This window comes from Otolemur garnettii, unplaced genomic scaffold, assembly GCF_000181295.1.
Source record: "Otolemur garnettii isolate 467f Iridium unplaced genomic scaffold, OtoGar3 scaffold00066, whole genome shotgun sequence".
Taxonomy (NCBI): domain Eukaryota; kingdom Metazoa; phylum Chordata; class Mammalia; order Primates; family Galagidae; genus Otolemur; species Otolemur garnettii.
Window position 1 is genome coordinate 2167964 of NW_003852461.1, and position 15306 is coordinate 2183269.

At 39.9% G+C, this 15306-nt stretch overlaps 1 protein-coding gene across 2 annotated transcripts in view; it reads right to left on the reverse strand.

Moving 5' to 3' along the window:
* USP24 (ubiquitin specific peptidase 24) overlaps positions 1-15306 on the reverse strand; it is a 136933-nt gene that overhangs the window by 95321 nt on the left and 26306 nt on the right. Inside the window, exons 2-7 of one of the 2 annotated variants that reach the window (XM_023515116.1) lie at positions 14750-14912; positions 12867-12934; positions 9337-9480; positions 8508-8630; positions 2636-2671; positions 2223-2288 (exon numbers count right to left, since the gene is read on the reverse strand). In XM_023515116.1, coding sequence (XP_023370884.1) covers positions 2223-2288; positions 2636-2671; positions 8508-8630; positions 9337-9480; positions 12867-12934; positions 14750-14912 — 600 coding nt within the window. Of the gene's footprint in view, positions 1-2222; positions 2289-2635; positions 2672-8507; positions 8631-9336; positions 9481-12866; positions 12935-14749; positions 14916-15306 lie in introns of both variants that reach the window. The other variant, XM_003793119.3, reaches the window with a different exon arrangement.

Below are 15306 nucleotides of genomic sequence, written 5' to 3' on the forward strand. Positions count from 1 at the left end.
CTTAACTAGTCAGAAATCAGGCACTTAACAGGAATTTTAATTATACTTTGTTGGCTAAAAGAATCTGTCTTTAGATTTCTCTGATACTGGTTTTACTATCTCCTCAACTCAACCTAACCGATATCATTCTACATCAAACAACACCAGTTGTTCTGAAAAATGGTCTGACCTAAGGGGAAAATCTTTAAAGAATCTTTAACCTCAGGACAGTTGGTAATAGAGAGGGTGAGCCCAGAGTCCTCAGAGTCTATCTATCCTAGGCCAATTTTCATCCAAGTAGAGTACAAATTTCAGGCTGGTCTAATTTGTTGTTTTGTTCTGTTTCTGTTTTTTTAATGATGTGACTCTGTAGGAAATTAGTGTTTTAACATTTTTTTAAAAATAAAGTTTATTTCAGATACCGCCCACCAACTGGTTCTTGAGAAACAAGTAAGCTGAATAAAACTTTAGAGAGGACTATTTTCTTTTGTTTTGCTTTTAAAATTGCTACGTATCATATTTCATGTCAATAAAGTCATTTCCAACATACTCAATTTATTCAATGGGGATCTAAAGCACAGGCCAACAACCTAACTAACTTCCAGGGAGATAGAAGAGGCTTCTGGATCAGTGTCACAATCTATCTGCAGACATCTGATCTTCAGGATAAACGCTGGTGGCAAGAAAGGGTCGGGCTTTCACCACACCATCAGTCTCTCTCCTGGGCCACCGCTATTTCCTTCATCCAGGGGGACCAAGGGAGTCGGTAAGTCATGGTCCCACAGAAAGAACCACTACCTTAGGCACAATTTGCAGCGCTTAGGTGTATTATTTTATCACATGACATTCTGCAGAGATCAGAGTCCAGTAGTTAACATAGTGTTTCATACTGTGCTAAGAGTCTCAGCCTTTGGCTCTCTCTGATGGGCTTTATCATCTCCTCAGTACACCCTAAACAATACAACTGTACTTTAAGAACATAACAGTTGGCTCGGCGCCTGTGGCTCAAGTGGCTAAGGCGCCAGCCACATACACCTAAGGTGGCAGGTTCGAATCCAGCCCAGGCCCGCCAAGCAACAATGATGGCTGCAACCAAAAAATAGCCAGGCATTGTGGCGGGCGTCTGTGGTCCCAGCTACTTGGGAGGCGGAGGCAGGAGACTCACTTGAGCCCAGGAGTTGGAGGTTGCTGTGAGCTGCAATGCCACAGCACTCTACCCAGGGGGACAGCTTGAGGCTCTGTCTCAAAAAAAAAAGAAAAAAAAAAAAAGAACATAATAGTTTTCAACTTCTTAACTAGAGAAAAAAACAAAGTACTCCCAGCTACAAACAGATCAGCAGGGTGTGAAAAAGTGAAGATTAGGTGTTCTCCTCTCCACAGGTAAAATGTTTTGAGAAAATTAAGTTGACATGAAAATAAAAAGTTGATACAGAAACTGGAGTAGCAAGATGACTCTAGGTTCCCAAGTTATAGCCCTCTGTACTTACAAGTTTCTCCAATACCAAAAAGTCTACTAAACAACCTTGCTAAAATATTTTTATTTGTGCCTGACACTATATATTAAATTCTAATTTATATAATCATTTAACTGAATCATAAAAATTGTTATGAACATATATACTTGCCACATATAGCAACTGTCTTTAAGTAGTAAGACAATTTCATTTAACCATCACAAATTAGTAGAAATATACCAAGGGTAAAGGTAAAATAGTGAGGTAAAATAACACCAGCCGGGCACAATGGCTCACATGTATAACCCTGGCACTTTGAGAGGCCTAGTTGGGAGAATCCTTTGAGGCCATGAGCTTAAAACTAGCGTGGGCAACATGGTGAGACCCTGCCTATACAAAAAATTTAAAAGTCAGCCAGTCCTGGTGGTGCTCATCTGTTGTCTCAGGTACTCGGGAAGCTAATACAGGAGGATCACTTGACCCTGGGAGTTGGAAGTTACAGTGAGCTAAGATTGTGCCACTGCACTCCAGCCTGAGCAACAGAACAAGATTCCATCCCTTAAAAACAAACAAGCAAAACCACACAAGCATTCTACATGGAAATTCGGTTAGGATTAGGAGAATAAATATTTCTCTGGTTATCAGAACCATGAAATCTGCTCCTCTAAAGATTAATTTTTCATTTAACTTCACACATTTAACTTCATGTGTCCAAACTGCATCCCCTGGTCATATGCCAACCCCAACAATGTGATGCTCCACACGGGAACAGACAGTGGCTGAACTTACCCCAAGTTCTATGTCTTCTGAATGGAGCTTGGCTTGGATTGCTGCAAATCCACCTAATTCTCCAAACTGAGAAAAAAAAGGGCACAAATTAATTTTAAAAATTTAAGCAAGGAATGGAGGCTAACATCGTCCTCTCCCACTGTGCTCTGTAATACTGGTCTCAGGAGAATGCACAGAGACCCCGCTAGCGCTCATGGTATCCGGCAGGAGATGTGCTCAGTGCAAACACTGACGTGCATCTGTCTGCACTGAACATACACTAAAGGGAAGCAGCCATGGAACCTGTCTGCTTAAAACAAGGTGATCACTGTCTACAGCTGCCACTCGCTGAAAATACCAAACTCTGGGAAATCTCCTTAGAAAATGGAGAATACACGACACCTGACATGACAACATCACTCAAAGTTGTGTACCTTATTCACCAAATCCACAACCCATCCATGAGGTTCCTGCGAGAAAAAAACAGAAACAAAATTGAGATGGCAACAGGAGACTTCCCTGCTAACCCTTCCATTTCTTAGACTTGAAACGAAAAGCTAGAGAAAAAAATAATGTCAGAACGTAAAAGCTACTTTAAAAGGTTGTTTTACAAATGTTTCCTAATGCGAATCTCTGATATTACTGTTTTTATACTATTTGGGGAGTCTGTAAGTCTGTATTCTGATGGCATTGCCAAAATGTAGAACATTTACGCATTTGGGGATAGCTAAGATCAGTAGTTTAAGCTCTCCAAGGTACAGGATAAAGTGAGTTAAACTTTCTAAGTTCTACTTTAGAAATTAAAAATTAATTATTAACCTAAAAAGCAGTAAATCAAGAATCAAGAGATTAAAATTTTAGTCTCAGCTTTATCATTAATGAATGCCCGTAACTAAGCTCTTTCTCTTCCCTCCCTTGCTCTCCTTTTCTGAGCACTCACTGTTCTAGAGGCTGGACATTCCTGCAGAGGTTGGACATAGGAGATGAGGGACCTGCTTTCACAGAGCTCCTACTTTAGCAGGGTCAACAGAGCCCAAGTCAGTCAGCACATATGTAACACAACTCAAAGTGTGTTAAGTCCCACAGAAGGAAAATCACAAGACCCTCAAAAGAAAAACAGAACGAGCCTTCTCTCCTCAGGGCAGTGGGCATGAAAGACCTCTCTGAGATGTTTTAAGAACTAAGGGATGAGAAATGAGAAGAATGAAGACAACGGAGGCAAAATGAAGCTCCATTTAGACACACTAAGTTGGGGAATTCCGTGTAGCAACCAAGAGCAGACAGGGGACTCCTTTGGTGTGGTCAAACGAAGAGGTCTGTGCCGCAGAGTCTCGAGTTGGAGGACCATTAGTATCAAGATGGACGGCATTTAAAACCATGAGAATGGAAGACATTTCTCAGAGTAAGTGTAGTGAATCAAGAGACGGAACCCTGGGTCAAAACTGGGTAGAGGTGAAGCCACCAACAGAGGAACCACGGCAGAAATGCAAGGTCCGGAGTCATCTCCCGAGAGCCAGGGAGGAGACAGTTCCACAGAGGGAGCCACTGTGACCAGGGCCGGCGCTGGGGTCAAGAGACATTTCCTTCCAGTCTGGAAATGTGAGGGTACCCGGGTCCTAAGGAGAGTGGAACGGGGGAGAGAGAAGGCAGAACGAGATACTCTGGAGAGCTAATGGGACTTCAGTCTAGGTACCCTCAACAGCTCTCCAGATGAAAGTAACTAAAATTACTGGGTACAAACATTAAAAATATTTTACAACCTATAGCTAAGTTGGTGACAAAGCACTGAGAAGTTTAAAACAGAAAGAAAGCAGGAATTCTGTGAGGCCGACAGATTCTGAAGCCAGCTTTCACTCCACTGGCCCCTGAGGAACCCTGGTGACCTCACACTTCCATTGGAGGAGAAAAAGGAAATAAACCCAAGGCGGGACAGGGAAACTCAAAAAGAGTTGACTGAGGCTACATCCTCAGCGTAAGGAGAGCTGAAATAAATTTATCTGCAGAAAGGGAAAATAAGGAAGGCTTCCTATACTGATTTTGGTGCTGGATGGAAGGGAGAAAGACATTCTCCAAGAGTCTGTAACCACAGAATTGCCTTCATATGGCTTTACTGCTCAAATTTACAATGACTTAATGGTCTGAAAAGCTTTAAGCTAAGAATTTATCCTACACTAGTTCCAGATTTTAGTGCTTCCAGGCACCTGGAAGAAATAAAAGTAAATCTTTGTAAAAGAAAAAACTTACAAATTGCAAAAAATTTCCCTAGATTAAATCTAGGAATAACAAATAAGTATAAATATGTTTCTACACACATACATATATACACAAAATGAGTGAGTAAAAGCCAGCAGAATCAGATGTAGACGTCAGGCACAGAATATAAATTACCATTAAACAAACTGGGGAGAGAAAACAGAACATGAAACAATTACAAAATGACTAAACAGAGAGGGCTGTTGCTGAAGGAGTAGGGCACCAGCGCCGTATACTGGAGGTGGTGGGTTCAAACCCGGCTCCAGCCAGAAAAATAAATAAATAAACGACAAAACAGAGTTAAAAGACAAGCAAACAATTTATATAAATGAAAAATTCAGTGACAAAATTAAAGACTCAAATGAGTAAGTTAAACAGCAGATTAGATGCAAATAGAAAAATGTTAGTGAACCACACGTTAGATCTGGAAAAAGTTATCACAGCACAGCACAAAGAGACAGGATGGAAAATATGAAAAATAATGAAAGGGATTAAGGGACACAGAGGACAGAACGAGACAGTCCACATATACTCAAAGTTCCAGAAAAAGACATTAAGGGGAAGAGACAATATTCAGAAAGACAATGATTGAGAAATTTCCAGAACTGATGCATGACATTAATTCTCACATTCAGAAGAAGCCCAAAGAATCTGAAGCAAAATAAATAAAAAGGGCCGGTGTGGTGGCTCACGCCTCTAATCCCAGCACTCTGGGAAGCTGAGCCAGGTGGATTGCTTGAGCTCAGGATTTTAAGAACTAAGCAAAGGTGAGACCTCGTCTCTGCGTTGTGGAGGGCACCTGTAGTCTCAGCTTCTTGGGAGGCTGAGGCAAGAGACTCGCCTAAGGCTGCTGTGAGCTATGACACCACGGCACTCTACCCAGAGCAGAAAGTCAGACTCTGTCTCAAAATAAAAAAACAAAATAAAAAATAAGTAACTAAAAAGAATACCTTGGTAAATCACATGAGAGTCAAACTGACAAGTATCACAAAAAAAAAAAAAGAAAAGAAAAAAGAGATCTCAAAATACAGCAACGGAGGAAAGACAGACATCCAATGGAGGAGCAGCAGTCAGACCAGCGGCCAGTTCTCACCAGCAATCCCCCAAACCAGGAGACAGTGAAACGACACCTGTAATGTTTTGATGGAAAATAGTTATCAATCTAGAATTTCAAACCCAGTGAAAATATGCATTCTTCAAGGAATGGGAAATGAAATTAAGTTCAGGCCATCAAAGACAAACACTTATCCACCAACGAGCCCTTCGTAAAGTGCAGTTTATACAACGCACAGCCTATTTCGTGAAGGAGTAAGACGCAGGAGGAGACTAAGACGACGCACCATAAAGCCCAGAGACGCACACCCATGAGGAGGGGAGGGAGGACAGATACAGATGACACTTAGGCTTTGTTTAGTTAATAAAATATTAGAGTAACCAACAGAGGAATAACTGGGAGGAAAGACACAGAATCTTTCAAAAGCTATGGTTGTCAAGGGGACCAGAGGATAATTTCTGAAGCTGGAGAAGGGTGTGATATTAAAGGAAGAACATTTAAAGATGTGAAATACCAGAGCACGTTGTATACAAGGGTAATGATCCAGTATAAAGACTAAGAGACGCCAAAGAAAGAACGTACAACCTAAGGAATAATACGCTCAAGAAGGCCAGAGGAAAGGGGGTCCGGGAATCCCTCTGTATGATGAGAGCAAATGCAAAGATCAGCCCTTCTGGGGCTCAGTGCTTCAAATATAAACTGAAGGGAGAAGATGACCATCTGCTGAGTGTTTACTACAGGGAGCCGCCATACAGACACGTTTGGTGTTTTCATGTACATTTGTCATTTAATCCTCTCATCAAACCGAAAGGAACAATTTAATTTGGGAAAGTAGTACTGCATATGGTTAAAGGATGCAGACTTCACAGCTGGACCACATGGCTTCTTCCTGTAACCAGGGACGTGGACTTGGCAGGTACTTAACCTCCATCTGTCTCAGTTTCTCATCTATGAAATGGGAGTAAAAATAGTGCCCAAGTAGAAGAGCTGTTGTGGGGATCAAATTCCAAAGTCCATGTTGACTGGCATTTCCATTCCACTCTTACTTCCTTGCTGGAATGTTGGCTGACCCATCACGGTGGCACTATCCCTCCCCCTCTGGATTCTATGCAGAGTACATATTACAACTGCACCTTCTGTTTATCGTGCTGTAAATTGGTTATATATTGGTTTATATATTTCCGCTACTATACTATAAGGTAGGAATCACATCTTATTACTCTTTGTATTAAAGATAAGGACAGTTCGTGTATATCTCCAAAACCTAGAATAATGCCAGATGCGGAGTAAATGTTCAATAAATGACTGCTGACCTAAATCTCTGCTTCTTCAGAAATAATGAACAAGTTTCTACTAAACTTGATTTCTTTCAAGAGTTTCTCAAAAGCCAGTCTTTGAACTAAAGGATTGTTTAAATTGTACTCCTTGTGGGCAAAATGATTTTAACACACTGTGGAAGTTGGAATATAAAATAAAGATATTGGGTCTAGGTCACAAAAGGCAAAAAATTTAATGCTTACAGTGTCCAAAAGAAAATTATATACATGAGACTAATTACTAGATTATTTTTCTAGATACAATTAGTCATTTTTTTTTCAAAGCAAAATACATGTACATTTTTATTTTATTTATTTATTTTTTGAGACAGAGTCTCACTTTGCTGCCCTGGGTAGAGCACCGTAGCATCACAGCTCACATCAACCTCAAACTCTTGGGCTCAAGTGATTCTCTGGTCTCAGCCTCCCAAGTAGCTGGGACTACAGGTGCCTGCTACAACGCCCTGCTATTTTTAGAGATGGAGGTCTTGCTCTGGCTCAGGCTGATCTTGAACTCGTGAGCTCAAGCAATCTACCTGATGAGGTCTCCCAGAGTGCTAGGATTACAGGCATGAGCCACCACGCTTGGCCAGCACAATTAGTCATAAAGTGCCGTGGCGTCACAGCTCACAGCAACCTCAAACTCTTGGGCTTAAGTAATTCTCTGGTCTCAGCCTCCCAAGTAGCTGTGACCACAGGTGCCCGCCACAACGCTCAGCTATTTTTTTGTTGCAGTTGTCATTGTAATTATTTTTTTTTTTTTGGCAGTTTTGGCTTGGCCTAGGCTTGAACCTGCCACCCCTGGCATATGGGGCCGGTGCCCTACTCTCCTTGAGCCACAGGCACCACCTACTTGTCATTGTTGTTTAGCTGGCCCAGGCTAGGTTCAAACCCGCCAGCCTCAGCGTATGTTACTGGTGCCGTAACCACCAAAATATGGGTGCTGAGCCACAATTAGTCATTTTAAATCATTTCAAATGCTCTAGTCCAGCAGTTCTCAACCTATGGTTCGTGACCCACAGGAACTGTATTAAAGGGCCACGGTATTAGGAAGGTTGAGAACTACTGCTCTAGTCTCTCAAATATCTCTAAAAAAATGGGACACCAGGCTTGGCCCCTGTAGCTCAGCGGCTAAGGGTGCCAGCCATATACATGAGAGCTGGCGGTTTTGAACCCAGCCCGGGCCTGCCAAACAACAATGATAACTACAACCAAAAAGTAGCCAGGTGTTGTGGCGGGCGCCTACGGTCCCAGCTACTTGAGAGGCTGAGGCAAGACAATTGCTTAAGCCCAAGAGTTGGAGGTTGCTGTGAGCTGTGATGCCACAGCACTCTACCCAGGGCGATATAGTGAGACTCTGTCTTTAAAACAAAAAAAAAGGGACACCAATCAAACTGTAGTTCTGATAATCCGATCTATAGGGCACTGAAGTCATTTCTCATTTCACTAGGTATCATTTCAAATCAATAACATTCTTCATGATATTAGTTAAGAGCATTGGGAAAAAACTGCATTATCTGAAAAAAATCTTTAGGCAATTTTATGAGCCATATGGGACATTTATCATTTTTCACACATTGTTTTACTCCTTCCAAGTAAATTGTCATTTTTATAGCACAGAAAAATATTCTTTTTAAATATATTTCTCTATAAAAAGATGAAACAAAGTTATACTATATTTACCTTTTGGAAAGTAGATACAGGTGAAATAGCAAACATATTTCCCTCTCCAAACACTTCTGCCCAATTCCTCTGAGACACTTTCATTCTGTTTTTAAAATGGTATTCATTATCAGGATTGAAAGCCTAGATTCAAAGAGAACAGAGAAACATTATTACCTATTTCTATAGCAACACATATTAGCATTAGAAAAGAAGATAAAAATATAGCCTTGGACTTCTCCATTAAGTGGAATCTTTCGAGAATGCCGACAGAGCCAGCCTACGCCTCAGGTGGTGCAGAGGCCCAAAGGCTAGTATGGTGCTGGCCTGTCCTGTGCAGTGGTGGCTGAGGGCAGAGGAGGAGGAAGCAGAACCACAAGCTGGAATCAAGGCTAAGTGACAGCAATGCCGCAGATGTGCCCGGGCTGCCACAGGTAGAGCTGGGCCACCGAGACAGAGGAGACAGAGGGAGGAGCAGAAAACGGGAGCCTCCCTCCTCCAGGCGGCTACTGTCCCGTCAGAGGAGGGACCAGAACTGTAACTACATGAATACGCCCCATGTTAAAGTATTTAAGACACAGAAACTTGGGGAGAGGTAAGAAAAAGGCATTTAATCATTTTACAAGCTGAAAAATACTTTAACATTAAAAAGACACTTCTTTCAAACTAAAACAGAAGATAGTTGCTCTGCTTTTTGAAAATAAAAAACCAAGGACGCTAATAGCTAAGTTAGTATCTTTAATGATAAAATCATTATCACTCATTATTAACTGCAAGTCAGGGAATAACAAGTATTTATTTTAAACAAAGTCAAGACACAAAGAGCACTTCATTTCAGAGATACTTATACCATTGTAAGCACGCCCAGAAGACCAATGGGGATCGGATCTTGTTTTATTCTCTCTGCGACCAGTTCTATTAATAGCATCAACATGTTGTAGATTCCTTCATGAATTTCAGTACCCCACTTGTGAACAGCGCTTGATGTCAGGAGCTACAAAAACATAAAGGGCACTCTACAGTCTAACTTGAAAAAAGAAAATTAACCTACTATTATTAATTAATAATGAATCTACTATTAATCTACAATCTATTACCAATCTAATAAGTTAATCTCAAATAATTAATCTACTATTAATCTACTATCTATTATTATTAATCTAATAATAAGTTAATCTCAAATAATCAAGAGATTATGACCAAAATACTTTTTTTTTTTGGCAGATGACTTGCTTTTAAAAGACCCATAGCTACAGTCCACCTACTTGTCCATTTATTTCAAAGCTGACAAAGAGTTTTGCTTTTAAATTTTAATGTTCTTGCACTAAAGTAGCTTGTTTGAAAGAAAATTAGTATTTGTGTCTCTACTTTCCATATTACTAGGGGAGGTCAAGTGGTGTAGAGCATAAAAGCCTAAGATCAGGTCCAGGTACTGCTGTTTTCTAGCTGTGTGACCTTGGCCAAATTCACCTGAGTTCTCAGAGGCTCAGCTGTCTCACCTCTACAGAGGTATAATTCCTCCCCACTTCACACAGACGTTATGAGGATCAAAAGATACAACAATTGGGAAAGCATTTTATAAATGGTAAGGCATTCTAAGTATATCTTGATGGTTGCCTGTCCTTAGTAACTAATATTTCAGGAACCTGAGAAATGGATACTATATTTCATGAATTCTAATATACATATTCTCACACTTTTTAACATCTCAGAAATAGAATGATATCTTTCCATCTGTTGATCAGATGACAGCAGAACTCTGAATGTGAAAAAATTTTAAGAACATCTTACCAGTTTATTTTGCTTCTACTTTCCTTTTTAGTATGTACCTAATTTATTAAATGATTAAGCAAATCTAAAACAGGTCTAAGTGAAAAGATATCATAACACTGTTTACGCAGCAGCTGTCTTTCTTAAATATAAACACCAAATATAAAGTAGTGGTTCATCTTCAAATTAGATAGCTTCTGAGATTCATCAAAGAAGTGGAGAAACGGGATTCCTCCAATCCTCAGTCTTACAGCCCTTGAGGAAGTCTCAGGAACTGCCAGGACAGGCAATGAGAAATCAAAAATTTCACTTAAAAGTGCACAGTGGTTTCATGTTTTTGTAAGATTTCTCCTCAAAAGGAAAATACTGTGCAATAAAAATTTCCTCAACCACACTGAGAACCCCTTAAAAAGAATAGCCTGAAAGAGCCCAGACTGCAGGGCCTGCAGAGAAAAGCCTCAGTTCCAGATTTCCTAAGTAGCAATTAGCAGAACTATTTGCTCAAATAAGCAAAAATCCTAAGATTGATTTTATAGAAAACAGTTTGTTACCATTTTCTGCAACAATATTTTGCCTGACTATATATTCCTCTTATACATAAAAATTAGATAACAAAGCAAAACAAAGCAAAGATTAACATTTAAGAAGCTTCATGTGGTTCCTAAATAAAAATATATGTGGATTATGCACCACTCTCTCTGGTACCATTCTCATTTGTTCATTTTTCACTTTGAAAATGTAATTCCGTTTACCTTGTAGAATTCTGAGATAGGGAAAAATAGGCTTCCCCTTGAGGAGAAGATGCACACATGATCTAAACAGAACTGTGACCTATGACAAACCTAAATCACCTTCCCTGTGCGAATACACTAATGAAGAATGCAAGGCTGAAGGTGAAAGGCGAGGAACACAGCAATGAGGACAAAGCTCCTTCTGTGCACCTCATTCGTGCAATCGCTGGTTATTTATACCGTTACTGCTACAAAATGTTAGAAGACAGTTTGTGAGAAAAGCAAACTGGGGAAGGGACAGGGCCGGCCCTGACCCAAGAAACACACTGAGGAAAGGAGCACCAAGTATGTCAAATCCTACTGAGTGTTCAGGCAGCCAAGCCTGCAGGCAGGCACTGAATTCTGTGGCTCTTCTGATTTAATGAAAGAAAGTAAGCCTAACTGATGGGGAAGAGAATCTTTTAATAGCTCTAACTGTAAGAGAAGTTAACATTTTTACATTAAAAAAATGAATAACACAGGGTACCTTTGAACTTGTAGTTTTATGGAAAAACAATCTACCGACCATGTGGCCAATTGTTACACTGTTACCAAAACAGTTCTCTGAAGCATCTCTGCACAGAGTTAGAGTATTATACTCCAACTACCCAACTTGCTGGGGAACTTACTTGATACTGGCTTTCTGGGTCTGGAGATCCTTAACCTGAAGGTCCTTTCCTTAGACTAATAAATCCTTTTCCATGACTCTGAATAAACTTGTATTTTCCTTCTCTGTAAATGTGGGCAAATATTATATGTCATAGTATGTTACATTATAAAAAATCTGCTATTTTTAAAAAGCTACTATAATTCTTTAAAGAATTGGTAGATGGATTAATCTAAAATGAAGATAAATCTTGATTTCATATCATCTCTGCCCAAAGGACTATTTTAAAAGATCTCTTTCCTTTTTCAAAGATGAAGCTACTTTTGTTTCTAAAATTAATTTTAGTAGTTTTTAAGCCTTGAGTCAAGGGAGAGTGCAGTGGGGAAGAACTGTCTGCAAATAAACAGGTTTGTTTCACTGGGTTTTAAGATAAATATAGTCTTTTGCCCATTTGTAGTTCTAATGACTTACTTGCATATTAGGACAAAAAGGGGTGTCAAAATCCAGAAGTTAAGACAGCAGGAGACTCACTTACTCATTCAATATTTACTGTGCTTTTTCTATGAGCGAGGCACTTGGTTCCATGCTGGGGAGGACATGGGATGCATGTCTGTGACAAACACAGTCCCTGTCTTAGGAGGATTCAAGACTCAAGTGCTGAAAAGGGAACCCTGCTGAGTCAGTCCGCTTTCAGAAGCACAATTTCCGTGATCTCTTATTCCCATTGTTAAGAAAAATTGCTTCCTAAGAGATATGGCCAGAATGGGAGCATATCAACTCAGGCTCTGATAGAGACGCTGCCATGTGCATGCCGTTTTGCCAGAAAGAAATACCTCATGCAGTCAGGCTTTCCGTCATTTAAAATGCCTGCTTCTGTCTCAGGAGAATGCTAAGTATAAAGTTGCTCGTATTTTTATAAATAAATACTATACTACCTTTCTCAGTGCCACAATTTTTACTTTACTAGCATGTATAATTTCCCAGTATAATTAAGCCTTAACCTATTTAGTAGTTCAGTAGTAAGAGGTGAAAGTTATATTTGACCAAAGACGCATGCAAACAAAGGGTAAATCATTCAGAAGCTCCAAATTCAGAGCCACTTTTTCTCGTGTTAGAGGATTCCTCAGCTGAATGAGATTCATAAACTGATCTAACACATAAAAAACTAAAACAAAAAGCTTGTCGATTTCACAGCCCCCTCCCCCCAAAATCAAATAAGCACATATTTCTTACCTTTTTAAATGCTTCAGGCATACACCTATCCATAAACCTTTTACAATTCTCGTCAGACTCAGAAAGACCTTAGTAAAATAAAGAATATATTTTATTTAGATCTTAGGCAGTTTGTAGAAATCATGTGTACCATCTTAAATTCATATATGTGGAACTATCTCTTATAAAAACCTCAATTCTTAGGGATTATTAAAAGTAAAATATATACCTTTTGATGAAGGAACAGGCTGAGAATCATAGTATTAGACTAAATAAATACTAAATGGCTGAACTTATATTCGCATGTTAGAGTAACTTCAACGATCTGATTAAATAGCTAATAAAATACCAATAGCAGCTTCTTAGTAGTCATTACTGGTTTCCTAAACAACTCTACAAAAACACAAATATTTCAATAAATGCCAGTATCACTCTTCTCCCCTAAAATAAACTGATGAATTCTGTGTAATAAAATACACAGAACTGTGTCTGGCACACTTCACACAGTCTGTGATAAATACTTGCTAAGTTCAGGCGAAGTGGCTCATGCCTATGATCCTAGCTCTCTGGGAAACCGAGGCTCAGGAGTTCAAGACCAGCCTGAGCAAGAGTGAGACCCTATCTCTAAAACTAGCCCGGTGTTGTGGTAGGCGCTTATAGTCCTAGCCACTTGGAAGGTGAGGAAGAAGAATTGCTTCTGCCCAGGAGTTTGAGGTTGCTGCGAGCTATGACACCATAGGACTCCATTGGGGCAACAAAGTGCGACTCTGTCTCAGAAAACAAACAAAAAACCAAAAAAACTTGCTAAGTGAATGAATGAACGAATCTACTATAAAATCACCCTTGAGAGAAATGCATTTCCTTCTTAAACTCAATAATGGATTCTGCCACCACTGGGAACACTGCGGCACCCGTTTTCTTGTTTTCAGATCTATTGTCTAGCAGAGGACACAGATCCTTCCTTACAGGTGTTCGATCAATGCTGCTATTGAGAAGCCAGTCAGAAATGGATCACAAGAGCCTATCAGGATTAAGTCTAATCCTCATCCAAACATTTCCTTCTGATGTGTCTCATATTTAATCATGGTAGTAAACCATGTGTACTCTTCGTAAGGAAAAAAACTCCACAAGCAGTGGCCTTATTCATTTTATTTCATACCTGAGTTCAGTAAGAAAAATGAATTTTCTCTTTTATAGATTTATAGTATAGGTGTTTCCTAATATTCATACCCATTCTTCCAACCTAGTGATATTTTATCACTCTATTAGCTTAATATTTGTAAAGCACTAAAGATAGTGCCAGCTGCTTAATGAGCACAAAAAGTTTGTTAAGTAGGCTCCACGCCTGTAGCACAGTGGTTACAGGGCCAGCCACATACACCGAGGGTGGCGGGTTCGAACCTGACCTTGACCTGGGCCAGCGAAACAACAATGACAACTGCAACAACAAAAAAATAGGTGGGTGCCTGTAGTCTCAGCTTCTTGGGAGGCCGAGGCAAGAGAATCCCTTGAGCCCAAGAGTTTGAGGTTGCTGTGAGCTGTGACATCATTGCACTCTACCGAGGGCAACATAATAAGACTTTGTCTCAAAAAAAAAGTTTGTTAAGCAAACACTACTTTCTTTTCTTTGACATAAAAAAGTTGCTGAGTAAAGCCTTAAAGTGCTCCAAGCTTCTGTGGAAAGTTAATTTCAATTTCCATAAAGCTTTCAATTGTATTTTAAATAATTTTAACACTTTCTTGTAGCTAGAAGAAAATAGTTCACTTAGTTCAAAGCTTTTATTCCACAGGGGATAAACAAAGACTAAGAAAATAAATCATCTCACACAGCCAGGCAATAATAAGAGCTAAGATGAAACTCAGGCCTCCTCTGAAAAAAATTCCCTCTGTGTCTGAGGACTTACCAAGTCTCGCCAGGTAGGTGGAAGCCAAGAGGCATTTGCCTAGTGATTCTTCCCGCTTGTAAGGGATGGACCAATGATCGGTTAAAACACGGCTTTCCAGTTCGTATAAGTTTGTTGTAGGGAATTCAATCCCTTCCCCAGAACAGTTTCCGTTTTCATCATTCTTCTGACAAAAAGGGAATTAAAATAAAAAGCAAATAAACTAATTAGTGACTACTCTGGGAATTTATACTTTAACAGGGCATAAATGCTTAACCAATGGTGGCTCTTAACACCACCAGTATGGGTCCCACTTTTCTTTCTCATAATCACATCGTTTACCAAGAATACTCAAATATTCTCAACTATTCTCATTCTGGCATCTCTACTCTCTCAGACAGGGGCCTCATCTTTTTCTTCAAAAATGAACACCTGCATGGCTTGCCTTGGTTCTTAAGATAACCCACATCACTTCTGCAGTGGTCTCCAAGGCCCTGAAAGGCCTATCCCCTAATGTTCCTCTCCAGCTTTCTGCTTCCAGGGGGTTTCTGGGATTGACCTTCTTGACAGGCACAATG